Source organism: Selaginella moellendorffii, unplaced genomic scaffold (assembly GCF_000143415.4).
Source record: "Selaginella moellendorffii unplaced genomic scaffold, v1.0 SELMOscaffold_146, whole genome shotgun sequence".
In the NCBI taxonomy this organism is placed as follows: Eukaryota; Viridiplantae; Streptophyta; class Lycopodiopsida; order Selaginellales; family Selaginellaceae; genus Selaginella; species Selaginella moellendorffii.
The window spans coordinates 8,829-35,335 of record NW_003314407.1 but is presented as its reverse complement, the minus strand read 5'-3'; the positions used below and the strand labels follow the sequence as shown (position 1 = coordinate 35,335).

Genomic DNA, 26,507 nt, shown 5'->3' with positions numbered 1-26,507 from the left:
AGATTTTAGTGTTGGGTAGGAACTCCCACAAAAAAACATTGTAAACCATGTCCATATCAAAAACCATTGTGTGCAACTGGTTTTTAGACATGGTTTTTCTAACAAAAACCATTGTGATTGTCCTTGTGGCTGAAAATCAGTTCATACCTTAAGTTTGCATATTGGGTAGACATAGAGCACTTGTACAGTGACAAGAAGGAAGCAGCTGCATCTGATTGTCACAAGCTGCTTCCCTGCCTGCTGGAGTTGTGAATGGGTTTGCGCCTCGAGGATCAGGTGATTGTTGAAATGCCGGGGAAGTGTTGGGCCTGTTTGCAAACCGCATAGTCTGAATCACATACTCAGGGACAGACAAGGTTCTTCTTACCGACAGCTGATTCTGCTGCGAGTCTAAAGTTTATGTTGTGAGAATAGCGATCCATGGAAACAAGAGTGTTTTGGAGGTCCGTGGTAGTCCATGTGGCAGAGGTACTCGCTCGGATCCCTTGCAGGTGACTGGCGTGCCTAGAGTGCTGCCCATTGTCCATGCGCAAAGCGTTACCCAGAGCATAGCGGCGCCCCAAGATTATACCTGCTATACAGGCCTGAGCCAAGCCAAGTGCTACGACCAAGCGGGACTCATGGCAAAGGTTGGGCTATAGAAGCGCACATCCCTCCAATGTTTCACTCTCTCGTTTGCTAGGCCAGGTCGAATTGCTCTCACTCCGCACGGTGAGAAATGGAATCCATTTTACTCTTGAGTGAAAAGTACATAGTTTTTAAATTTACACTCTGAAGCAATTTCGACATCGATGAAGCCCCACTTACTCTGCACTGTCTTTGTTGCGGATAACATCCCTGGCTTCATATGCCACTAAGTAGCCAGGACTCGCAGGCTTTCGATGGACATGGTTTCAGGCAAGTGTGTTACCATGATGTTCTCCCAAACTTTTCAAAGCTTTATTTACATTGAGGAACCTCGCAACCAAGAGCTTGCAATCGCCCAACAATCCATCTCTCTCGCCTGGAGCAGCACATACAAGAGTATGGCACAAACACATCCCACCACGAGATTGGATCCCTGCGAGATGGCAATGCAGCAGAGCATCACAAACAAGTCCCTCCTACTAGTTTGATCCGGGCACGCCATCGCCAGCTCCACCCCGGAGAAGAGCAGCAAAATCCCCAGCAGTCCCACTGGAAAAGCTGGCAGAATTCTCACCAGTGAGCCCCCCAAGAGAAGCCCCAGCACAAGCTTGCCACCGCTACCCCACTCGTGGCTCCGAAACGATACTGCCCGGCCAGTCCTCCAGCGCCATGGCAAACCGGGAGAGCTCCAAACCAGCAGCCCACCAAGTTCATGAGCCCCACGCTCACCGAGACTTTGGTCGGAGTCACGGAGTCCTTCTTGGCCGGGAAGAGATCGCTCGAGAGCTTGCAAACCGCCACCACCGAGTTGAGGATAGTGAGAGGGAGCTGCGGGATGGCGGCTCTCACAAACCGTCTTCCAGTCGTGGGAAGAGATTCGAGTGATCCGTGGCGCGGCCGGGCCAAACTGGAGCTCCTTGAGAATGTGTGGCCTCCTCACGAACGCCAGGATGATCCCGAGCACGAACACTGCCAAGGCAGTCGGGATCCTCTGGAAAAACTTCACGAGCTTTGACGATCTCGCTTGATGTTCTTCACGGTGCTCTTCATGATCATCGTGATGACGATCACCTTCACTGTTCGTCACGAAGTACTCGTAGCCCTCGCCAGATCCATTCACCAGCACGATGAATGTGAAGCAAATCACTGCGAGGAGAATTCCATCCAAGCCCAGCCATGGTCGATCACCCATTGCCTTGTCCCTAGAGAGATTTTGATCCTTCATCACGTACTTGACAGCCTTGACCGCGAAAGAGCCCATGCGCAAGCTGGATGCCACGAACCACCGGCAATGGCACGATCCAAGCCACGACCCGTGATCAAGCCCGTGGTTCCAAGCACAAACACGATCGCAGACACAGTGATCCCCGCGGCCATGATCTCATCCACACTGAGATGCTTGGATTCGGTGAAGGCCACCGCCGCGATGGATTTCATGCATTGGCACGCAAAAGAGCACGCTGGTGAGAACGTTGTAGATGCCCGTGGCAATGAGAGACCAAGATCCATGCCATTGACGAGAGCTACAGCCATGGCGATCGGGATGAATGTGCCCAGGTCGCCCAGCGAGCCGCTGAGCTCCTGCCATAGCCGCCTGCACTGGAGATTGCCGCGCAGCCCTGTGCCATCACTGCGACACTGACCTCCAAGAACCTAAATTTATATAGTCCAAAAGCTGGCTCCTGTACTTTACCAAGCGACCATTGGAAATGAGCAAAGAATTTTCTCTTTAATCATACATGATGATCTGTCAAAGAATACCCTCTTTAATCACGAGGACACAGAATCTACACTCACACTAGTTTCAAACAAAATTGCTACTATTTGCTAGTAGAATTCCTAGAATCTACACTTAAAGCTTGTTCTAGCACAACACCATGAGATCTTTGTCCTCAATTTCTAGACTTTGCTCCCAGCAAGCACATCCAATCCACTGAAACTGGCTTGTAAGGCATGCTCCTCACAAGTTCCTCGGCCTCTTCCACATACCCAGCTCGCCCCAAGCAATCCACCATGCAGCAGTAACCTTGCCTCGATCCTTGGTAGTGGCGAGATGCCCTTCTTGGGCGTGTGCCAAGAACATAATGACCCACAAGTGGCAATCGCATCGCTCCATGGAGTCAAACACTGCTCGCGCGCGCTGGATCTTGCCCAGCTTGCCATACCGAAGGATGACGAGATTGGAGAGGTAGCAGCAATCGCCAGGCAGCATTTGCTTCTGGGCGATCTCGATCCGGGAATGGGCATCGATCGCCTGTGAGGAATTGGTCGCAGAAGTGATGAGATCCACACACTCGGACTTGGACAGCATCAGTTTCGCTCAACACCAAAGCTAGCCTCTCACGAGATTAGAGAGAAGGGAGAGATTAGGGAAATTCTCGATGGCATCCTTCTAAGGTAGCACTTCTAGGATCCCCTAGCTTGGTTTGTTCATTCTAGTGAGCCAACGCATTGCAAAGAGCTTTTCCTAGCTGCCTTCAAACAGTTTCCTTAGGCACTATAGATAGGAATAGAAATAAAGTGTGTAACTTGTGAACCTTAAAGTGGAATAAAAATGACACTACAAATATGGCAATGGCTAAGCAAACATCTAAACGTACAACCTTCCACTGTTTCCCCAGTCTTGCAAGTGTTTGGGGAGCAATCTTGTTTGAACATTTACCCCAAAGATGAATTGGCGAGTAAGATTACTCACCTAGACACCTAAAGTAGTAAGAAACAAATGCATACAAATGAATAGCATGAGGCCTCATGCCAAGAAAATGACTTCATCCCTCCATAATACCTTAATCCAATCTACAAATGGATGGTGTCCAACCTCACACAAAAACATTAGTGTGAGGCCTCACACCAAGAAAAAAAGCCCACCCACCTCCTCTAGCCTAGTTTCTCGACACCAATCTCCTTTGCATGCATGTTTATTGCATAAGTGAATAAGATTGTCATTAAGAAACTGGGAAAAATATCACAAGCAATCTAAGTGTGAGGCCTCATGCTAGTAATCTCCATCAGCACATTGTGACTGGACTCATGCTTAAGGATTAGCATGAGGCCTTATGCTAAAGTGCTAAAAATATTTTGGTTTGTCTAGTTTCTTGATGGTAATCTTGCTCGAACATCTGTCCATGGGACAAGTAATATTATTATCAAGGAATTGGCAAACACACCCCATCCATTCCTAAGTGTGAGGCTTTATGCTAATAACCTCAAACCCCTTTCATACACCCCATCCATTCTTGAGTTCTCATGCTATTAACCTCCTATAGAATTACTTCCATTTCCCCTTTCACTTAGCATGAGGCCTCACACTAGGATCCATTCTCTCCCATTTCAAAAATATTTTAAGTAATTCTAATAAGTTCTTTCATGTTTCCAGGCCTAGCAATCTAAAACACTTCTACATGAGTCCATCAGAGTGAAAAGAGGCTGCAACTCCACACAACCACAAAAGTGGACATTAGAGATACAAGATGATGATCTAGTGTTGGTGGATCTTACCAACCCAAACAGTCTAATAGTCTATGGGATTGTCATCAAAGAAGAAGAGATTCCTAACAAAGACATGAACAGGGAAGGAGGGCCATTTATACAGAGCTTCAAAAGACATTCATCAGGAATATTGTTCAAGACTTAGAGTTTATTCTGTCAACTACAATATAGTCTGCAGAGAAGGAATTGATACAACCTTCACTGCTTATGGAATCCTCAAGGACAGATTAACCTTGTCAAGGGCATTGTTGTTGTGGACAGTCAACAATAAGATTCTAATTGAGAGACTTTTTTATCAGAGGGAAATAGAAGAATTGGAGCATCCATTCCATGACCTCTCCAACTACAATCCAAATGATAGACATAATGTCAATCAGGTTGTTGATGATAAACATACATTAAGTGATACATCCTCATTAACATCAATGTCCAATGATTAGGAGAGTGAGGACGATGAAGACAAAGTACAACACAATGATAATGAAGAGGATAATAGTGAGACAAAAAGTGACAAGTGATGAAATTCAAGACAAGAGTCCTTCCTCATCATGAAAAGAAGAAGAAGATGATGATGAACCACCACAGAAGAGGGTTAGATGTGAACTTTGGAGCAAGGTTGCAAGCAATAATGCATGGACGAGCTAGGGACAAAAACCTCCATACAAAGCAAGAAAAGAAAGTGTCACACAATAAATAAACCAAGAGATGGTAGAAATGAAGGCTCCAAAGAGAGGAGCAAAAGGGTGAAATGATGACAACACAGTTATAACAATAGAGGTGGAAAAAAAGACCAGTGTCAACAGGACACCCTTGTTGAAGTACAAGCACTACTACTTCAACGATCAAACAATCTACAAACTCCTAATGTCTTGGTGCATCATTGATGTAGCTCTTTATCCACGATGCCCTCAAGGAGCTGATGATTGTACAGAAGAACTCAATAGATCTAGGTGATGCAATCCCAATCACTATGGACAAGGATGGTTGGACATTTGTCGAAAGGATAGGCAAAGAAACAACAAAAAATCCAACAATCAAATTCATTGTCATGTCTAGGCAGCACTTGACAAAAGCAATGCAAGAGATCTCTTCTGATCTGATATACACAAAGAAGATGTAGGCAAAATTCTCAATATGATACTTTTAGATCATGAAGGGGTCAACACCACAGGATACCATTATTGAGATATCAATCTTGTGAGCACAATGCAAAAAACCAACATAAGAGTAGCCTCAATGACAAGCTTGTACATAGTCGCCACAACTAGGAGAGTGTAAGTGACTAATTTTTCCATTCTACTTTAGCCATTAGCCACACTTTCGACCACTTGGAGGAGTCTTATTCACAACCTCCATAAGTCCAATTCAGGATTTAGGACTTGCTAGCCCCGAGAATGGCATTTATGCCACTCAACCTTTGGACTTGGTCCAAGTGCTCCATGTGTCCGGTCCCATGATCAACACCCCAAGGTACCACCGACATACTAGCCTGTTACGCTAAGGCCATGCCTATTCACCTTGGTCACACTAATGGTTCAACACCACTTGCATCACAGTCCCGTCTCTCAAAGACTGGGCCATTCGTCCATGAGAGACCATCCAAGATCCATTCCCTAGCATCTTTAAGATGCCCACAGACATGGGGAACAGCCTTCCCCAATATCCCTTTTACAATCCTCACCAAGTCCCTTTTCTGTCCATGGCCGTGTTCGCCAACACTGCTACTAGAACAAGGCCCACAGGCCTAACCACTAAATCCCATTATCCTTTGGGACTTCCTCACCACATAACCGTATCCTTGGTCACTACACCAGAGGACCATTCCTCTTCCTTTCCATAGTCTAGGACTTTGGGATAATATTTTGGAACATCATAGCCTTATGCAAGCCTCATGGGTACTCTTCCCACCTTCTGCCTTTGGGTGTTCTAACTATGGGCTTAGAGTGAAGTTCCATTAAGCCACGCTAGGTATCCAAATAGGTAGTGCCACCCATGCTTGGACTGGGAGCATCGACCATTTGATCTCCTAGGAAAACTAGAGCCGGCTCTTGAACACTTTACCAAGTTACCCCGCTTATTAGTCTGTATTCACTCTAGCTTTGGACTTCCCAGTGGTTATCTCATCACCCAACAGCTGGGCATGGCCTTCTTGGGCCAAATTGGCTCCACTGGGGTCCAACCCCCACACTCTCTCTATTATACTTTTTGGAACCCCCTGCAACACCCCCCCCCCCCCCCCCCCCACACTTGGGGGACGATCGGACCCGGACTTGGACTTGAACTCGGTCTCAATCTTAGATTCGGACTCGGACTCAGTCTCTGACTCGGTCTCGGTCTCGGCCTCGGTTCCATCTCGGACTCCATCTCGGACTCCATCTCGGGTCCATCTCGGACTCCATCTCGGACTCCATCTCGGGTCCATCTCGGACTCCATCTTGGACTCCATCTCGGGTCCATCTCGGACTCCATCTCGAGTCTATTTCGGACTCCTTCTCGGACACTTTCATATGTCATGTGTTGGTCCTATTGTGTCCCTTTTCTAGAGACTCACTTATTGCTCACTTCATGCTTGTTCCTTAAGCACTTCGTTGGGAGTTCCACTCCCACTCTCGACCTTTCAAGTTGGAGTTTTTAGTCTAAACATGTTACACTTATTTGGCTCTCGCTTCAGCCACTACCACGTGGCACTTTTTTGGCTCCACTTTGGGGCTTAGAGATTTATTTCTCACAACTCCACCACCCATAAATGAAGTTCAATATCCTCATCAAATGATAAATTATTTTATAAAGTAATACTAGCATGTATTACCCTTTCCATCCTTGACACCTAGCCAATATTTGTTAATGGTTTGACACCGAAGGCTCATCATGCCTTGTCCATCCTCCAAGAAGCATAATCTCTCTAACATAAAGACTCAATCAATCACCTATGGTGGTTCTCTCCCTTTCATTGGTTTAGTTTTTGCTAAACTTGTTTGAGACTCTTCCTCTATCTTAATCCCATTACTTATTCTTGAGTAATTTCAACTTCTATCGATATAACCATTCCACTTCGGAACTTTTGACAAAAATTCAACAGTCAAAAGGGAAACTTTTAATATGCCAACTATAAGAGCAAGAAATCTAAAAGATATCAATCAAATGAAGTACTTACATGGCTGCTTGTAAATAATCAAACAGAAGAGAAGGAAATATTTTAAGAGAGACATCTAAGCTCAGGCTAAATACATATATATGGATTTACTATATATGACTATACATGAATTTAAAATAACTGAAATAATAATAATTATGACTTTTTAAACGAAATTTCTTAAATAAACTTAAATATGGATTGTTGTGCACTCAACGTCGTCAACACATTATCTATGCCATTTCCCTTACTGTCACCAATAGAAAATCCAGTCAGGAAAACCAGAATCGTAAGACTCACTTTGTATCAAAGTCTAGCTGAATTGCACCTGGAAAGCCTCCTTTACCACTAAATACTGGTGATTACATCTCTCTCGTACACTTTTTGGTATGCCTTACAGCTGCAATCTGCTCGATCATACCAAAATTGGAGCCGATAATAACACTCGAGGCGTATATATCCATCGGATTAGACTTTTGATATGAGAGAGCTGATGAATTGTCCTTGTCCGAGAAAAATACGTATCCAAAGTTCGTTCGAGCATACTCTACAAAAAACAAAATTAAAAATAAACGAAAAATGTATAACGTATGGACTTACTTTCATCGCCAGGCTGCTCATTGTCCTTGATAGCAATCAGTCTTCGGACGTCACTCTTAAGATTTCGAACGACTTCTGACCAATCCGCAATGGCTGGCTTAAGAGGGTCTCCAGAGCACTTGCTTTGGATGTACAAAAGAAATGGCTCCAAATCAATGCCTTTTACTTCCTCGAGTATCAGGAAGGTATCAGCCCCGCTGTTCCGAGGTCCACAGATGGCCCAAGTCCCTGACCTTTGAACCTCCTCCTTTGAGCCTGGACTACTGTGTTTGATCCGAAACCAAAAAACTAAAAACAAGAACATACCTGGACTCAGTTGCTTGATTGACACTGGAAAAGTGGGGAACCTGAACTTTCGGTTCTTCAGATTGTCAGGGATGTACCAATCGCAAGGCAACACATCCGCCAGCATGAAGGTGTCTGAACCCCCCGATAGTAACTGCAAATAACAACATGTTAGTAACCGAGACTATGAAAGACTATGAATGTAGAATTCACATACCTTATGAATGTAGATGCTGAAGATCAGAGACAACAAATCGTTGTCTTCCTTCTGCTTCCAATCATCCGTTGACGTTGTTGTCAAATCAAAAGTTGTAGAGCCAAAAAGGTCCTCCCGCTGGAGTGTTAGCTTATGCAGTAACACAGGTGAAAACTCCACCAGAGCCTTTTCTTCGTCAAGAACCACAGCCACTACTCCACAACTCTCCAGAGCTTCCCATGTCAAAACATTCTCTCTTGGAAAGGCCTGTAGCAGAACCGGTCCATTTCTTGAGACATGCTCACGAAGCATCGATGCTTGAATTGCTCGTAAGAGATAAGAAAATCTCTCATCCCCGACAAAGCCATTGTAATACTTAAATCTTCTGCATAGGCTCCACACACGATCCAGAATCTGCCTTACTTTGTCTCTCAGGAACGGCTCCTGAATTCTCAGCGCAAGGTTGTCAATGTCAAGGGCCATGTCTGGGTCATCTGAAGCCAAAGCCTGAACCATGAAGGTAATTAACCTCGGATTCCCTCCGCTCAGCTTGCACAACAGCTGCATGCCATCATTTAAAGCGTGAAGTTCTTCACGGTTTGAAGTCCTCAGCACCTTGTTAAAGACTTGCAACACCAGCTTCTCCCGATCGCTGCTGCTGAGAGGGTTGACAGGAATATAAATCACTTCAGATGATCCAGTGTCACCGCTCTCTCTCAAAGATGCCGCTGTGAAAAGGTTGGTCGCTCCGAGCATAGTGACAAACGTTTTGCCACCCACGTTGCTGTACTTCCAAACTATGAACTCCCGAAACACTTTCTGAACAAGGACGTTGTTCCTCCCAATCTCATCAAAGAAGAACGACAGGAAAATGTTTTGGTCTCCGAGCTCGCAGACTTCTCGCAACAAAGCTATCACGTCATCAAACAGGAGGAACTTCTTCAAATCAGGTGCTTTGGCATCAACAACAGCGACAAGCTCTTGGTAAAAAAAACACGTCCAAGTCCCAGTATCTTTTCTGATGTCATCTTGGCCATCTGCTCTAGAAACAGCTGCATGCAAAGTCCTCAGGGCCAAAATCTGAGCATCACCCAGCCCGGCCTCGCCATGAAAAGTTGAAATAAAATCATGGTACATGAGCACGTCGAGATGTTCAACGGTGCTCATCATGGCATCCCACGGTCGCACCTCATCGGTTGATGTATCGAAAAGCGAGGCAAGTTGTTGAATCCTTAGCCCTGGATCACTCTGTTGCCTTCTCATCTCAATGAGTATTTGTGGGAGTGCCTTGCCAAAGGATGTTTTTCCCGCACCCGGGAATCCAACCACAGCCATTATATGGTGGAGGCGCCTAAACACATCCCAGTCTGTGTGTTGACTGCTCATGAATTGCTTGTACAACAGCCAGTTACCCCTGAGCAAAGCATCCACAGTCTTCTCTCGTCCAACAATGGGAAACTGCTGCCCGATGTCCTTCAGAGACAAGCCAGTTGGCAAAGAAGATAATGAATCCCTTTCAAGGCATTTTCTGTACGTGCGGGCATGCTTAAGACGAGGTCCAAAGAGCTCCTTCAGCTTGGCAATCCGATCACGGGCGTTTGACCAATCAACTCCACTAAAGGGAATGAGCTGCTGACGGAGCTGGTTCTCCTTCTCACGGAGCTGGTTCTCCTTCTCACGGAGCTGCTTTTTCTTCTCCATCCAGTGTTTCTGAAGCTCACGGAGCTGCTTTTTCTCCTCCATCCAGTGTTTCTGAAGCTCACCCTGCGTGGAATCCACCTTCTGGTCAGCACGCTCCACCTTCTGCTCAACCTGCTCAATCGCTTGTTGCACGGCCCTGATCTCGGATTCCACTTCCTCAATCTGCTGCTGAATCGATCGCTCAGGCCCATCCGCCCTTTGCCGCTTCCCAGCCCTGATATCTGATTCCAATTCTTCCCCATCCGCCCTTGGCGGCTTCCCATGAGACTGCTCTCGCACCATGGCGGAACCCTAACCTAGGTACTCTGTTTTTTAGGGTTCTAGCCGTAGAATGGGACATTGAGCTTCGACTGCATTCGATGTGAGGTTGATAGAAAACACCTGAAACTGGCATTGAGGTATGTTCAGCTGAATCTGTGAAATGGTGTAGACTTTACTGAGTTTACCTGCATTCGGGCAGGTAAACTGGAGTAGGTTCACGTAGAAAAGAACTAATGTTGACTACTCATTCAGAGCGGCTGTGAGTATATGGCAGGACAGCTTCAGGCTTATGGCCATCTCGGACTCTCCTCAGAGAGCTGATCTTTGGCTGATCAACACGTAAGTTCAGTATCAGAAGGAAGAATCTTAAGCTGGATCAACTTGTTGCTGCTGTTTTATTTGCAGGTGTACTGTGAAAGCTCCGACAATGGAAACACTGATACGTAAAGGCAAAGTGGCCTCTATTCCCTTGGTGGATAGCTGGATGCGTTCCTCAGGGTTTAAAAGATCTCGAAGCCGTCAGCGTCATTGGAGTGCAGCAAATACAGCAGGGGAAACTTTGAAAGGCCACGAGGCCTGGCTGCTTCGACGGGATGCTTTACTGTCTCTTGATTTGCCAAAAGTTTATAATCTCTTTTGCTGTTGTGTTTTCAGGTTCGTAAGAACAAGTTTGTCGAAATCATTCCTATCAATGTTGGCTGCTTGGGTGCTTGCACATACTGCAAGACGAAGCATGCTCGCTGGCATCTTGGCAGCTACACAGTAGACGCACTAGTAAGGACCTTCACCAGTTTCTTTTCTCTGTTACTGAGCTTTATCTACAGGTGCAAAGATTGAAAACCGTGGTGTCTGAAGGTGTGAAGGAGATATGGCGACACTGGAGCTTGTTACATGACACACCTCACCACGTGTCCATTAGGGTTTTCCTGTTCTGTCCGCTAGTGCGGTGTGCTTTAACCGATTTGTCTCATGGTATCAGAGCTGGGATAGTGCTATGGAAGGAAAGCCATCCATCCGCGAGTTTGATGGAGAAGGGTTTGAGGGTTTCAAGATCCATCTTGAATCCTATCTCATGTTTCATGGTTTGTTGGGGATTGTAGATGGGACAGAGTCATCACCAGCTCCAGGCTCTAGCGCTACTGAGGTGCGTGGTTGGAACCTTCGGGATTCCAAGGCTAGAGGGAGTATTGCGATGTGCTTGTCTTCGAATGTTCTCTTGGCTGCCCCATCGATTCCACAGTCCACTGTGGCAGAGCTTTGGAAGTGGCAAAGTGACACCTATGGCACCAAGAGTGAAATGGATGTCTTCAACATCCATTCACAAATGGATTCCTTAAGGCTAGAGGAAAATGGTAGTATCCAGACTCACACTGCCAAGCTCTAGGGCTTCTTCACACAACTTGCGGCTGCTGAGGCGAAGCACTGTCTCACAGATGAGTAGCAGAGGCTGTGGCTCTACAGGTCCTTGCCAGCTAGCTGGAAGAATACAATTGAGAGCCTGCTTCTCCAACCAAGGATGACTTGGGTAGATGCTGTGAGGAGTCTTCACAACATTGAGGCTATGCGAAGTGAGAGAGCTGAAATGCCGTAGGCTATGTATGCTTCACAGGCTTCTGGTGATACCAAGGTGGCAAAACCGCATGCAGCTGCAAATGCCCAGAAAGGGCAAAATTCCATGGCATCTGGGCGTGCCAAGCCTAGACTTGCTAAGAATCAGTGTGCTCGCTGCTTGGAGATGGGCCATTGGGCTTGAGATTGCTCTACTCCTAAGCCTGTCAAGCGACTAGCTACGCCGGCAAAAGCCAATTTACTCGAGCATGATGAAATTGCTACAGCAAATGAGGCTGCTGAGGAACTCTACAACACAAAGGCAATTGCAGCACCAAGCCAGTGGCTCTTAAACTCTAGTTGTACTAATCTTATGAGCAATAAGAAGAGTCTTTTTGAGTGTTATCAGCCGAGCATTGGAAAACATGGTGTTCATTTCGGTGACAATACCACTATCCCTGTAGAAGGCTTTAGGCAATTTTGGCTCTCACTTGATCATGGGAGGACCATGGCCTTTGATGATGCCATGCACGTTTCCACCTTGCGACGAAACTTAATGTCCGTCACCAAGATATGTGATCAAAATGCAATGGTAGTCTTTGATGCAAAGGGAATCTCTTTGATTGACTCTAGCAACTTTCATATACTTGATACACAGTTGCTTCATGGGTCACACATTGGGGACTTGTATGGTTCAGGCCTTTCAGACTGTGAGGCAGATTTTCATGTGGAGCTTTGGCATAAAAGACTTGGTCATGTTCATTACCAATCTATTCAACGGATGAAATCCCAAGATAGTGTTACTGGATTGGATTTTCGATGTATCCCATCTACATTTTGTGAAGCTTGCGTTTTAGGCAAGCATCACCGCTGGAATTTCTCGCTGAGTAAGTATTGAGCACTTGGACTTCTAAACTTGGTCCATTCTGATCTTTGCATCCCCATGGACGTGCCAAGTCACAATGGGGCAAGATATTTCATCACATTTATTGATGATTATAGCTGTCGAACATGTATCCACTTCTTGATGCGTACGAGTGATGCAGTTGTTGCCTTTCAAACGTATAAGGCCTACATTAAAAACCTCCTTGGTCAAAAGATAAAAGCTCTTCGAGTTGATGGTGGTGGTGAATACCTCAACAATGAGCTTTGGGGCATCTGTCATGATGTAGGCATACAACTATAAGCCACAGCCCGCTACACCCCCCAGCAAAATGGTGTTGCAGAAAGGAAGAATCACACTCTTGTCAATGCTGCTTGCGCTATATTAGCTGATGCACATCTTGACAAGATGTTTTGGCAAGAGGCCATAACCATAGCAATGCATGTACAAAATCGCCTTGCCACGACTGTTTTGGATGGAAAAACTCTTGAGGCATTTTGGACAGGTTCTACTCCTAATGTGTCCCACTTTTGGGTCTTTGGTTGTGCAGCATATGCATATACCCTTGATCAACTTCGGAAAAAGCTAGATCCCAAAAGTAAGAAATTCATCTTCGTGGGATATGCACAGGACGACACCATCGGGAGAAAAGCTTACAAGTTGTGGGATCTTGCATCTCACAAAGCTCTTGTAAGCACAGATATCATGTTCAATAAAGACGACTTTCTCATGCGTATAAAGGCTCTTCAAGATCTATCTTTCATTGTTGAGACTCGACTTGTTCCTTTGATCCCACTTATGGGAGATGGTCCACTCTTGCCTCCGCCTCAAGATCCTATTCATGAGCTGCCACTAGAGATTCCATTGGGGAATCCTCCACTTCTGGACATGTTTGAACCAGCTGATGCTCCTCCAGTCGAGGACAGGCCTCCGACACCTCCACCACCTTGTCAACTTCGTGGCATGCCTGATCCGATGCCAGTTCTTGATCACCCTCGGGAACGTCGGCCCTCGTTGAAAGTCCAAGAAAATGCTGAAGCAGATGCTGCAGAGCTTGATGACTTTTGTGGCCTTGTTGACATCAGCATCCCCATGACCTGTGATGAGGCCATCTCAAGACCTGAGGCTTCATCTTGGATGGAAGCTATTGCGGAAGAAGTTTTTTCCATTCGGGTTAACGGAACTTATGTTCCAGTTGATTCAGCGCCATTGGGACGATGTGTTTTGGATCCAAAGTGAATTTTTCCAAAAAGTATGGGAAAGATGGTCAGGTTAAGGCACGGTTGGTTGTTCGCGGTTTTCGCCAAGTCCATGGCCTTGACTACAATGAAACATTCTCACTGGTTGTAAAAATGGCCAACCTCCGTACTCTTTTTGCACTTGCGGCTGCTCGCAAATGGCAAGTCCACCATATGGATGTCAAAACTGCATTTTTGAATGGGGATTTGCAAGAGGACATCTATATGCATATACCTCCTGTTTTTGAGGACAATGTTGCCCCTAGTGGCCCTATATGGCAATTGCAGAAAGCTTTGTATGGCCTAAATAGAGCTCCCATATTTGGTATCAAAAATTTGATGCCACCCTACGCGCTCAAGGCTTTCGTCGCTGTCATGCTGATCACAATGTGTATGTGAATGGTCATGCTGAGCACATGCTTATTGTGGCCCTCTACGTTGATGATTTGCTCATCATGGGTGATGACACCGATGCCCTTGCTGCTTTGAAAGCTGCTCTCAGCCAGCAATTCTAGATGAAGGACCTTGGCCAAGTCTCCTACTTTCTTGGCTTTGAAGTCACACGTGATCCTGAGTCTGGTGGCTATATGCTTAGCCAATGACGTAAAGTCAAAGTCTTGCTGGATTGGTGTGGTATGTGTGATTGCCACCCCGTCAAGACCTTGATGGTCATTGGTGCTATCGACCTCACAGTTGAGCAGTCTGGTGAGCCTCTACCCACTAGGACTCCCTATCGGCATCTCATTGGTTGCCTCACATATTTGGCCCTGATGACTCGCCCCACATATGCGACTATTGCTTTGAGTCAGTACAACACATCACCAACCACCATACATTGGCAAGCTGCCAAGCGTATCATAAGATACCTCCGGGGCACTATGGACTACGGCATTGCTTATTCAGGGGGTGATGCTTAATTGGCATGCTACGCAGATGCTAGTTTTGCCAACAACAAAGGTCATTGCTCAACTTCTGGCATTTGCCTTTCCTTCTCAGGAGGTGCCATCATGTGGGCCTCCAAGTGACAATCTGTAGTGGCCCTTTCTAGTGCAGAAGCAGAGTACATCGCACTCACTACTGGTAGCAGGGACGTGGTCTGGGCTCAAGGGTTACTTGCTGAGCTGGGATGTGCATAAGCTGGCCCCACTACTTCTTGGTATGGCAACCGAAGCAGCATTGCCATGTCCAAGAACCCCGCCCACCATGCCCGCTTGAAGCACATTGAAGTCCAATTTCACTACATGCATGAGTTGGTTGATGGTGGCACCTTGGCCATCTAACATCTCAGGACATATGACATGCTAGCCAATCTTCTCACCAAGCCATTGGGGCCACACCAGTTTCAGCTCCTACGCAACAGATTTGGTTTGGTGAGTGGCTTCGGTTTTGGGGGGAGTGTTACATGACACACCTCACTACATGTCCATTAGGGTTTTCCTGTTCTGTCCGCTAGCGCGGTGTGCTTTGATCCCAATTTGTCTCAGAGCTTACGGTTATGGTTATCTGTTTCAAGCTAGCATTTTTTATTTATTTATTTCTTTCTTTGCACTACAGGACGAGAGTTTTTCTATGTTAATGGGAATTAACATACATTGGAGCAAATATACCAGCGCTTCTACATGCTTTAGTTGCCGCGCTTCCTCATAGACAGAAGTACAATGCTCCGAATCTACATCTTACAGCATCTGGAGGAAATGGCTGTCACCCTTGCGTGTATTCGTTCCTTCATGTTCTGGTTCAATCTGGAAGGGACTCGGTGTTGGAGGTACCAATGTTCTGGGTGATTGTTTTGTCTCTATAAGCCGTTTTCTGTGTTCTTCAGGGGAAGAGGGAGTACACGTTTGCCGAGTTTAGAAAAACTAGTCCCGGAGATTCATATCGCTACAGATATTATCTGTGGATTTCCAGGTACACTCGCATGCATGAAAAAGATTGTATCTTATTGAGCTTTTATCCTTGTCAGGAGAAACATCAGAGGATTTTGACAGGATCATGGAACTAATACGAGAGTACACGTTCCCACAGGTCCACATATCACAGTTTTACCCTCGACCAGGTAGGTGATCTCTGTACATGCTGCTGAATGGTTTTCACTGTCACTAGTGTTTATCCTGTCAATAGTGTTTATCCTTAGACAGGAACACCGGCGGCTCTAATGAAACGGGTTCCAACGCTCGAAGTGAAGAAACGAAGCCGTTGCTTGACAAGTCTGTTCAAATCGTTCACTCCTTATGCAGGAATGGAGGTAAAACGTACCGAGTCTGGGTCACCAACACTGCTGCTGATGGAATTCATCTGGTATTCTTTCTTTTGTTCTACGTCTCTGCAGGTTGGCCTGTGTACAAGTTCTACTTCCAGCTGTACCGGGCCTTCTTGAAAGCAAGTTAATGTGAAGACTACGTCTGTCGGAAGATGGTCCGTGACTGGCAAGTGGGAGAAAGTCGGATGCGAGCAGCGGTAAGGAATGCAATCCTCGGGGAGTTCCTGAGAAAGAGATCCCGAGTCCGGGCATCACATTTTCGTTTGTTGAAATTCACCAGGATCAGAAGCGGCGGGCTCTGTGGTCACTCTTGTGGCTTTCTTTACACACTCCAGAAGAAAAAAAGCTCAAGGACGAGTCTGTGCAACACTCGCACAAACTCGACTGGGCGCAACTGGGAGCTCCAACCAGAGTCCAATCTCCTCTATCCCAGACGAGGTGTCTTTATGTCAATGATGGCGAGAGACTTATCTTCATCAAGACAAGTTTGCAAGCACTGGTACGCTCTGTGTTCATCAGACTGTCTGTGGGAGAAATTCGTCGGCTCAAGTCAAGCCAACTTACCAAGGTACGTGCCTCCTGACTATACTATTTTCTGGAAATTTTGTTTTCCTTGCTTAAACGTTGAATTTTGCAGATGGCTGGTGCATAAGCACAGCACGCTACTGTCGTCTCGAAGCACTCGCGTTTTATATTTCACGAACAGATACACGTTTCTGATTCAAGCCTTGGATGCATGGTGGGAACACAGGATTTACAGCTCCTCTAAGCTGTGTCCTCTTATACGAGAGCTTACGCTGCGCGACTGGTGCGTATTCTATGGAAGTGCTAAGCTCCGCTTTTGCGAATCGTGCAGATTTCCTATCTGCCTCACTTCTGCCAAAGCTTCACGGCAGATTGAATCTGTACGACCTGGAAGGTGTGTGTTTGGATGACGGAGTCACTGGGATGAAAATCTGGAAGGTGCTGCGTGACCTCTGGCAGCGTTATATCTCATGGGTGAAAGTTTGCCTTCACTGCTCGGACCTGAATTATGCAGTCCGACTCGAGAGAGTCCGGTAAGTGGCATTCCCGCTGGCTGTTGGCTTTACTTGTCGAGATTGCAGTGCTGTTGAGACTCCGAAGCTTTACGATAAGGGAGTCATCTGTTTCAGGTACTTGTTTTTCTTGTTTTTGCAATGTCTGAAATGCGTTTTGCTGTTGAGGAAGGAGTCAAGTGCTCCTCAGCTATGGCCTGCGAACAGCGCTTCAAGCAGGACTGTCTTGGCTGTCAGCAAAAGAAACTGAAAGTACAGCGTTGGAACAAGACATGGAACTGTTATGCGCATTGCATCACTTACTATAGGTACTGAAGTGCTCGCAATCTTCAGATTTTTCTGACGTCTGTGATTCGTGCAGACAGCCGATGTGGCTGATGATTTCACAGGAGCTTGATGTGGCTGATGATTTCACACTTCAACATCACAGTCTTACGCGAGCAAAATTCAGAAGATGTTTTCTGGATGGAGAGTCCGGAGACTGACTTATAATCGTTGAAATGAAAAATACATTCAGAAAACAGCTGCAATCTTATCGGCGATGCACTGCACCCAGGTTCTATGCTTGATGTTGTTATATCCTCTTGGATAGTGAGAAACCACCAGCATGCCTCCGCTGTTATCCACAAAAGGTTGTGCGAGCATAGACTTCACTCCGCTCGGTATAAACTTCAAGCTTTGTTGATCTGCAACACCTCAGCTGTCAAACCCGCGAGTGAAGACACCACAAACCCGCTCCATTGGGTATATATACAGTTTTCTTCAGATTGAAGTATTTAGAGGTGGCAAATAGTTCTTGCAGATGGAGCAAAGAGTTGGCGGGGGTGGATTGTGGCTCTGGCTGTAACAAACAAGGGAGCAAAAGCCTAAACCACCCTACCATAGGTCACTATATATAGTAAACCACCCCCAGGCTCTTAAGGATCGTAACATTCTCCCCTCTAGGAGAATGCCCCTCTAGACCCTTAATATCCATGAGCTTAAACGAAGCATATAGCTCAAAACGGAGCTAACCAATGGATCTAAAGAATGAAGACTCAAGTTCGGAGTACGTAGCTCAATACGGAGCTAACTTCATTCATGAAGCTTTTCTCGAAGTACAAAAACTCAAAAGACTTCATTGCCAACGAATCTACACTCTCCCCTTTGATGGCCGAGACCATAAACCGGGTCAACACAAGCTTGCCACCGCTACCCCACTCGTGGCTCCGAAACGATACTGCCCGGCCAGTCCTCCAGCGCCATGGCAAACCGGGAGAGCTCCAAACCAGCAGCCCACCAAGTTCATGAGCCCCACGCTCACCGAGACTTTGGTCGGAGTCACGGAGTCCTTCTTGGCCGGGAAGAGATCGCTCGAGAGCTTGCAAACCGCCACCACCGAGTTGAGGATAGTGAGAGGGAGCTGCGGGATGGCGGCTCTCACAAACCGTCTTCCAGTCGTGGAAAGAGATTCGAGTGATCCGTGGCGTGGCCGGGCCAAACTGGAGCTCCTTGAGAATGTGTGGCCTCCTCACGAACGCCAGGATGATCCCGAGCACGAACACTGCCAAGGCAGTCGGGATCCTCTGGAAAAACTTCACGAGCTTTGACGATCTCGCTTGATGTTCTTCACGGTGCTCTTCATGATCATCGTGATGACGATCACCTTCACTGTTCGTCACGAAGTACTCGTAGCCCTCGCCAGATCCATTCACCAGCACGATGAATGCGAAGCAAATCACTGCGAGGAGAATTCCATCCAAGCCCAGCCATGGTCGATCACCCATTGCCTTGTCCCTAGAGAGATTTTGATCCTTCATCACGTACTTGACAGCCTTGACCGCGAAAGAGCCCATGCGCAAGCTGGATGCCACGAACCACCGGCAATGGCACGATCCAAGCCACGACCCGTGATCAAGCCCGTGGTTCCAAGCACAAACACGATCACAGACACAGTGATCCCCGCGGCCATGATCTCATCCACACTGAGATGCTTGGATTCGGTGAAGGCCACCGCCGCGATGGATTTCATGGGCTGGACAGGCATTGGCACGCCAAAGAGCACGCTGGTGAGAACGTTGTAGATGCCCGTGGCAATGAGAGACCAAGATCCATGCCATTGACGAGAGCTACAGCCATGACGATCGGGATGAATGTGCCCAGGTCGCCCAGCGAGCCGCTGAGCTCCTGCCATAGCCGCCTGCACTGGAGATTGCCGCGCAGCCCTGTGCCATCACTGCGACACTGACCTCCAAGAACCCTAAATTTATGCTTGGTAAAGTACAGGAGCCAGCTTTTGGACTATATTGGAAATGAGCAAAGAATTTTTTCTTTAATCATACATGATGATCTGTCAAAGAATACCCTCTTTAATCACGAGGACACAGAATCTACACTCACACTAGTTTCAAACAAAATTGCTACTATTTGCTAGTAGAATTCCTAGAATCTACACTTAAAGCTTGTTCTAGCACAACACCATGAGATCTTTGTCCTCAATTTCTAGACTTTGCTCCCAGCAAGCACATCCAATCCACTGAAACTGGCTTGTAAGGCATGCTCCTCACAAGTTCCTCGGCCTCTTCCACACACCCAGCTTGCCCCAAGAAATCCACCATGCAGCAGTAACCTTGCCTCGATCCTTGGTAGTGGCGAGATGCCCTTCTTGGGCGTGTGCCAAGAACATAATGACCCACAAGTGGCAATCGCATCGCTCCATGGAGTCAAACACTGCTCGCGCGCGCTGGATCTTGCCCAGCTTGCCATACCGAAGGATGACGAGATTGGAGAGGTAGCAGCAATCGCCAGGCAGCATTTGCTTCTGGGCGATCTCGATCCGGGAATGGGCATCGATCGCCTGTGAGGAATTGGTCGCAGAAGTGATGAGATCCACACACTCGGACTTGGACAGCATCAGTTTCGCTCAACACCAAAGCTAGCCTCTCACGAGATTAGAGAGAAGGGAGAGATTAGGGAAATTCTCGATGGCATCCTTCTAAGGTAGCACTTCTAGGATCCCCTAGCTTGGTTTGTTCATTCTAGTGAGCCAACGCATTGCAAAGAGCTTTTCCTAGCTGCCTTCAAACAGTTTCCTTAGGCACTATAGATAGGAATAGAAATAAAGTGTGTAACTTGTGAACCTTAAAGTGGAATAAAAATGACACTACAAATATGGCAATGGCTAAGCAAACATCTAAACGTACAACCTTCCACTGTTTCCCCAGTCTTGCAAGTGTTTGGGGAGCAATCTTGTTTGAACATTTACCCCAAAGATGAATTGGCGAGTAAGATTACTCACCTAGACACCTAAAGTAGTAAGAAACAAATGCATACAAATGAATAGCATGAGGCCTCATGCCAAGAAAATGACTTCATCCCTCCATAATACCTTAATCCAATCTACAAATGGATGGTGTCCAACCTCACACAAAAACATTAGTGTGAGGCCTCACACCAAGAAAAAAAGCCCACCCACCTCCTCTAGCCTAGTTTCTCGACACCAATCTCCTTTGCATGCATGTTTATTGCATAAGTGAATAAGATTGTCATTAAGAAACTGGGAAAAATATCACAAGCAATCTAAGTGTGAGGCTTCATGCTAGTAATCTCCATCAGCACATTGTGACTGGACTCATGCTTAAGGATTAGCATGCTATGCTAAAGTGCTAAAAAGATTTTGGTTTGTCTAGTTTCTCGATGGTAATCTTGCTTGAACATCTGTCCATGGGACAAGTAATATTATTATCAAGGAATTGGCAAACACATCCCATCCATTTCTAAGTGTGAGGCTTTATGCTAATAACCTCCTATAGAATTACCTCCACTACCCCTTTCATACACCCCATCCATTCTTGAGTTCTCATGCTATTAACCTCCTATAGAATTACTTCCATTACCCCTTTCACTTAGCATGAGGCCTCACACTAGGATCCATTCTCTCCCATTTCAAAAATATTTTGAGTAATTCTAATAAGTTCTTTCATGTTTCTCGGCCCAGCAATCTAAAACACTTCTATATGAGTCCATCAGAGTGAAAAGAGGCTGCAACTCCACACAACCACAAAAGTGGACATTAGAGATACAAGATGATGATCTAGTGTTGGTGGATCTTACCAACCCAAACAGTCCATTAGTCTATAGGATTGTCATCAAAGAAGAGGACATTCCTAACAAAGACATGAATAGGGAAGGAGGGCCATTTATATAGAGCTTCAAAAGACATTCATTAGGAAACTTAGAGTTTATTCTGTCAACTACAATACAGTTTGCAGAGAAGGAATTGATACAACCTTCACTGCTTATGGAATCCTCAAGGACAGACTAACCTTGTCAAGGGCATTGCTGTTGTGGACAGTCAACAATAGGATTCTAACTAAGAGACTTTTTGATCAGAGGGAAATAGAAGAATTGGAGCATCCATTCCATGACCTCTCCAACTACAGACATAAGGTTGATTAGGTTGTTGATGATAAATATACATTAAGCGATACATCCTCATTAACATCAACGTCCAATGATTAGGAGAGTGAGGACAATGAAGACAAGGTACAACACAATGATAATGAAGAGGATAATAGTGAGACAAAAAGTGACAAGTGATGAAATTCAAGACAAGAGTCTTTCCTCATCATGAAAAGAAGAAGAAGATGATGATGAACCACCATAGAAGAGGGTTAGATGTGAACTTTGGAGCAAGGTTGCAAGCAATAATGCATGGACGAGCCAGGGACAAAAACCTCCATACAAAGCAAGAAAAAAAAGTGTCATACGGGTTTAGGTTTAGGGTTTAGGGTTTAGGTGTGTTTAGGCGTTTAGGATCAAAGACACCCTGCGGTATCCGGTGAGATTGCTGAACATGTATGTACATTCCCCATGTCCCAATGGGACTAATACAAAAACTGGGTGTGCCGCCCTCTCAATGAGCTGCTCTACGTGATCCTCTTGTGTCACAGTGGGACCTAGTCCTGGAGTAGAAGTGGACATGGTTGTCTTGATCAAATCATGTCGATGTCCAAGTCTCCCCCACGAGTTGAACATAGAACAGAGTCTGGGGGGCGCCATTGCCAGCGAATCTCACCACCTACCAATCTGCCGAAGCATGGGAGCCACCTGGACTGCCACTCCTCTAGCTGCCTTGGTTTCACCCGCTCCTTCAGGATGGTGTAATGAAGCCGCACCGCTGCAAGAGTGAGTCTCCACCATGATGCCACCACCCCTGATATCCTTGCTTGTTGCCCATCAAAGCAGCAATGGTTCCCTGCCTCCTAGAGTGCCTGCACTCCAGTCGCCCTCTAGATGGACCATCGCTTGTGGCCCATTGCCTCCCAGACTGACATCCCGACTTCAGCCCCTAATGCATCCCATCGGACTCGCATGTTCCATCCATGTTGTCCATAACAGCGAATACGCCTCCAAGATGGACCAATGGCTGGACCTCTAGCTCCCTCAAACCAGTGGAGGATATCCCCACTCCGAGCCTTGAACTCTGGAATGTCTCCTAGTTCCTGCGTCGCCTTGAAGATCTGTCGCCATACTGTACGCAACTAAATTTTCCATTCTACTTTAGTCACTTAACCACACCTCCGACCGCTTGGAGGAGTCTCATTCACAACCTCCATAAGTCCAATCCAGGACTTGGGACTTGCTAGCCCCGAGAATGGCATCTATGCCACTCAACATTTGCACTTGGTCCAAGTGCTCCACGTGTCTGATCCCATGACCGACACTCAAAGGTACCACCGACATGCCAGCCCGTTACGCTAAGGCCATGCCCAATCACCTTTGCCACACTGGTAGTCCATTACCACTTGCATCACAGTCTTGGCTCTCCAAGACTAGGCAAACCATCCGTGAGTGGTCACCTGAGATCCACTCCTTAGCACCCTTAGGATGCCCACCGACAAGGGGAATAGCCTTCCCCAATATCCCTCTGTCAATCCCCACTAAGTCCCTTTCTGCCCCTGGCCGTGTTTGCCAACACTGCCACTTGATCGAGACCCACAGGCCCGACCACTAAGTCCCACGGTCCTCTGGGACTTCCTCACCACACGATTGTGTCCTTGGTCACTACCCCAGAGGACTGCTCCTCTTCCTTTCCATGGTCTGGGCCTTTGGGGCAACATTTCGGAACACCGTGGCCTTACGCAAGCCACCTGGGTACTCTCCTCGCCTTCTGCCCTTAGGTGCTCTAGCCATGGGCTTAGAGCGAGGTTCCGTTGAGCCACGCCTGGTATCCAAGTAGGTAGTGCCACCCACACTTGGACTGGGAGCATCGGCCAGTCGATCTCCCGGGGAAACTAGAGCCGGCTCTTGAACACTTCACCAAGCTACCCCGCTTGTCGGTCCGTGTTCACTCTAGTCTTGGACTTCCCAGTGGGCAGCTCATCACCCAACACTGGGTCCGGCCTTCCTGGGCCAAACTGGCCTTTCCTGGCCAAACTGGCTCCACTGCAGTCCTCCCTCTACTATACTTTTGGAGCTCACCAAACCCCCTAGGGTCTGGGAGACGAACGCTTTGGGCTTTCACCCTCTCAGGCTCCGGACTCGGACTCGGACTCGGACTCGGACTCGGACTCGGACTCGGACTCGGACTCGGACTCGGACTCGGGCTCGGGCTCGGTCTCGGCCTCGGCCTCAGTCTCGGTCTCGGTCCCGATCTCGGTCTTGGTCTTGGTCTCGGTCTTGGTCCCGGTCTCGGTCTCGACTTCGGACTCCATCTCGGACTCCATCTCGGACTCCATCTCAGACTCCATCTCGGACTCCATCTCGGGTCCATCTTGGACTCCATCTCGGACTCCATTTCGGGTCCATCTCGGGTCCACCTCGGACTCCATCTCGGACTCCATCTCGGACTCCATCTCGGGTCCATCTCGGACTCCACTTCGGACTCCAACTCGGGTCCATCTCGGGTCCACCTCGGACTCCACTTCGGACTCCTTCTCGGACTCCATCTCGGGTCCACCTCGGACTCCATCTCGGACTCCATCTCGGACTCCATCTCGGGTCCATCTCGGACTCCACTTCGGACTCCAACTCGGGTCCATCTCCGGTCCACCTCGGACTCCACTTCGGACTCCTTCTCGGGTCCATCTCCGGTCCACCTCGGACTCCACTTCGGACTCCTTCTCGGACTCCATCTCGGGTCCATCTCGGACTCCACTTCGGACTCCAACTCGGGTCCATCTCGGACTCCACTTCGGACTCCAACTCGGGTCCATCTCGGACTCCACTTCGGACTCCAACTCGGGTCCATCTCGGACTCCACTTCGGACTCCAACTCGGGTCTATCTCGGACTCCTACGTGTCATGTGTTGGCCCTTTTGGGTCCCTTTTTGGAGCCTCGCCTTTTGCTCGCTTCGTGCTCGTTCTTCGAGCACTTCGTTGGGAGTTCCACTCCCGCTCTTGACTTTTCAAGTCGGAGCTTTTGGTCCAAATGTGTTACGCTCGTTTGGCTCTCGCTTCGGCCACTACCATGTGGCGCCCTTCCAGCTCCACTTTGGGGCCTAGGGATTTTGTGTCTCACAACTCCACCACCCATAGACGAAGTTCGATGTCCTCATCGAACGGTAAACCATTTTGTAAAGTAACACTCGCGTGTGTTACCATTTCCATCCTTGGCACCTAGCCAATATTTGTCAATGGTTTGACATTGAAGGCTCACCATGCCTTCTCCATATTCGTCAATGGTTTGACATTGAAGGCTCACCATGCCTTTTGCATATGCCTCCATGGTTTGACACCAAAGGCTCACCATGCCTTGCCTATCCTCTAAGGAGGGTAGTCTCTCCAACTTAGAGACGGATTGGACCACATGTAGTGGTTCTCTCCTTTTATTGGTTTAGTCCTCGCTAAACCTCTTAGAGACCCTTCTCTAAGTCAATCCCACTACTCCTTCTCGAGTAGTCTTGATTTCCATCGATATAACCTTTGCACTTTGGAACTTTGAATTTTGACTTCTTGGAGTCAATTTCCTAGGTGTCTCCGACACCTTGCCTTGCACCTTTTTGTGCAACTCCACTTCCCATCCTAGGAAGTTCTCTACTCGAGGGCACCATCATCCTCTCTTCTATTTCGTGCCAAAGTTCCAGTTATCATACTTTGTGCTAGGGCTGTTCATGGCCCTATCATTTGGCTACCTTACCGCTCCCTCCCTTGGAGCTTCCACTTTCGCCAAATCGGAGCATTTCGGAATCCCTCCTTGGAAACACACTTCCTTTCCCGCAACTTGTTAGCGTCCAACACATTAGTGTTCCTCGCCTAAATTTGTCACTTGGATTCCTTCCAAGGGATTCCACGGCCCTATCTTGGCCACTTATCTTTTGCTCCTATCCGTTGATTGTTGCACCAAGCAACATCGAATCTCTACCTCCCTCCTTGAGGTATTGTTTCGGTTCCATAGCAAAGACTCTTTTTTGCCAAGTCCGGAGGATGTTCACCCCTAGTATGTCTCTTTAGCATCTTCTGCTATGGGCTCTATCCACGGCCCAACTTCGTGACCCTCCCATGGGTCTCTTATAGAGACTACTTTCCTCGGACTCACTATGCCATCGCACGGACATAGTTTATTTCCCTTAGGTGCTCTTCCCACTTGGTCATCACGACCAAGCCACACCACCTTAAACAGTTCAATTTCAACATTTTGAACCAGGAACTTCATTCCTTAGCCAACCAAGGACCTTGTCCTTATCTGGCCATAAGATCACCTAGTGATCTCACCTTGGCACCTTAACAGAGTTGCCAAGAGGTACTTGGTCTTCTAGACCTCCAAGTTGTTGACTATAACCCCGGGGGCATCCCCCACACTTGGCGGTGCACCCAAGCCAGCCCTTACGGCCAAGGGTTCATAGCAACTGAGATTAGGTGTCCCCATCTCACTCACCACGACCTTGGTGCCACTTGCACCAAAGCGTTCAAGTTAGATATGCTGAGCTTTCACACTAAGCAATCTAACCGTGCATCACGACTCCGAGGCATCCCTCGCTTGGCGGTGTGCCCAAACCAGTCTCCCCACTGAGAGTCCATGACCACCGAAATATGAGTGTCCTCATATTCCAAACCATCACCACGCCCTAGTGATTTGGGACTCGAACCCAAGCACTAGAGGGTCGGGACTTGAACCCAACCTCCGTATATGCATCTACGGACGGCATCACACAAGATGCCTGGCGTGACTCCCCACGCCGGTGCACCAACTTATTTTTAAAGCGCGCTACAGATCACAGCTTAGGAACCTAGTTCCTCCACACTGCCAAGTCCTCTCATTTGACATGT

The 26,507-nt window shown here is 47.3% G+C and overlaps 1 protein-coding gene, 1 long non-coding RNA gene and 3 pseudogenes across 2 annotated transcripts; 2 read left to right on the top strand and 3 right to left on the bottom strand.

Moving 5' to 3' along the window:
- Window positions 1-891: 891 nt before the first annotated feature.
- On the bottom strand, window positions 892-2,938 carry LOC112343357 (annotated as a pseudogene).
- A 4,611-nt stretch (window positions 2,939-7,549) lies between these two features.
- Window positions 7,550-10,349, bottom strand: LOC9652111. The gene is made up of 4 exons (XM_002992921.2): window positions 8,352-10,349; window positions 8,156-8,288; window positions 7,850-8,104; window positions 7,550-7,796 (listed from the first exon to the last, which is right to left on the bottom strand). Exons 1-4 carry the CDS (start codon window positions 10,311-10,313, stop codon window positions 7,612-7,614), a joined length of 2,535 nt encoding a protein of 844 aa, XP_002992967.1. The 5' UTR covers window positions 10,314-10,349; the 3' UTR covers window positions 7,550-7,611.
- A 103-nt stretch (window positions 10,350-10,452) lies between these two features.
- LOC9652141 lies at window positions 10,453-16,677 on the top strand (annotated as a pseudogene).
- A 2-nt stretch (window positions 16,678-16,679) lies between these two features.
- Window positions 16,680-16,967, top strand: LOC112343363. The gene is made up of 2 exons (XR_002991252.1): window positions 16,680-16,789; window positions 16,859-16,967. It is a non-coding gene; the product is annotated as an uncharacterized LOC112343363 (long non-coding RNA).
- Window positions 16,968-18,295: 1,328 nt separating this feature from the next.
- On the bottom strand, window positions 18,296-19,855 carry LOC112343356 (annotated as a pseudogene).
- Window positions 19,856-26,507: the final 6,652 nt, after the last annotated feature.

What these genes read in the sequence shown, in the direction of transcription:
- LOC9652111 (XM_002992921.2), bottom strand. Translation starts at nt 10,313, where the DNA reads ATGGTGCGAGAGCAGTCTCATGGGAAGCCGCCAAGGGCGGATGGGGAA. An exon ending in TCAGCATCTACATTCATAAG is followed by an intron (nt 8,289 to 8,351) that starts GTATGTGAATTC and finishes TGTTATTTGCAG; the next exon opens with TTACTATCGGGGGGTTCAGA. An exon ending in AATCAAGCAACTGAGTCCAG is followed by an intron (nt 8,105 to 8,155) that starts GTATGTTCTTGT and finishes ACAGTAGTCCAG; the next exon opens with GCTCAAAGGAGGAGGTTCAA.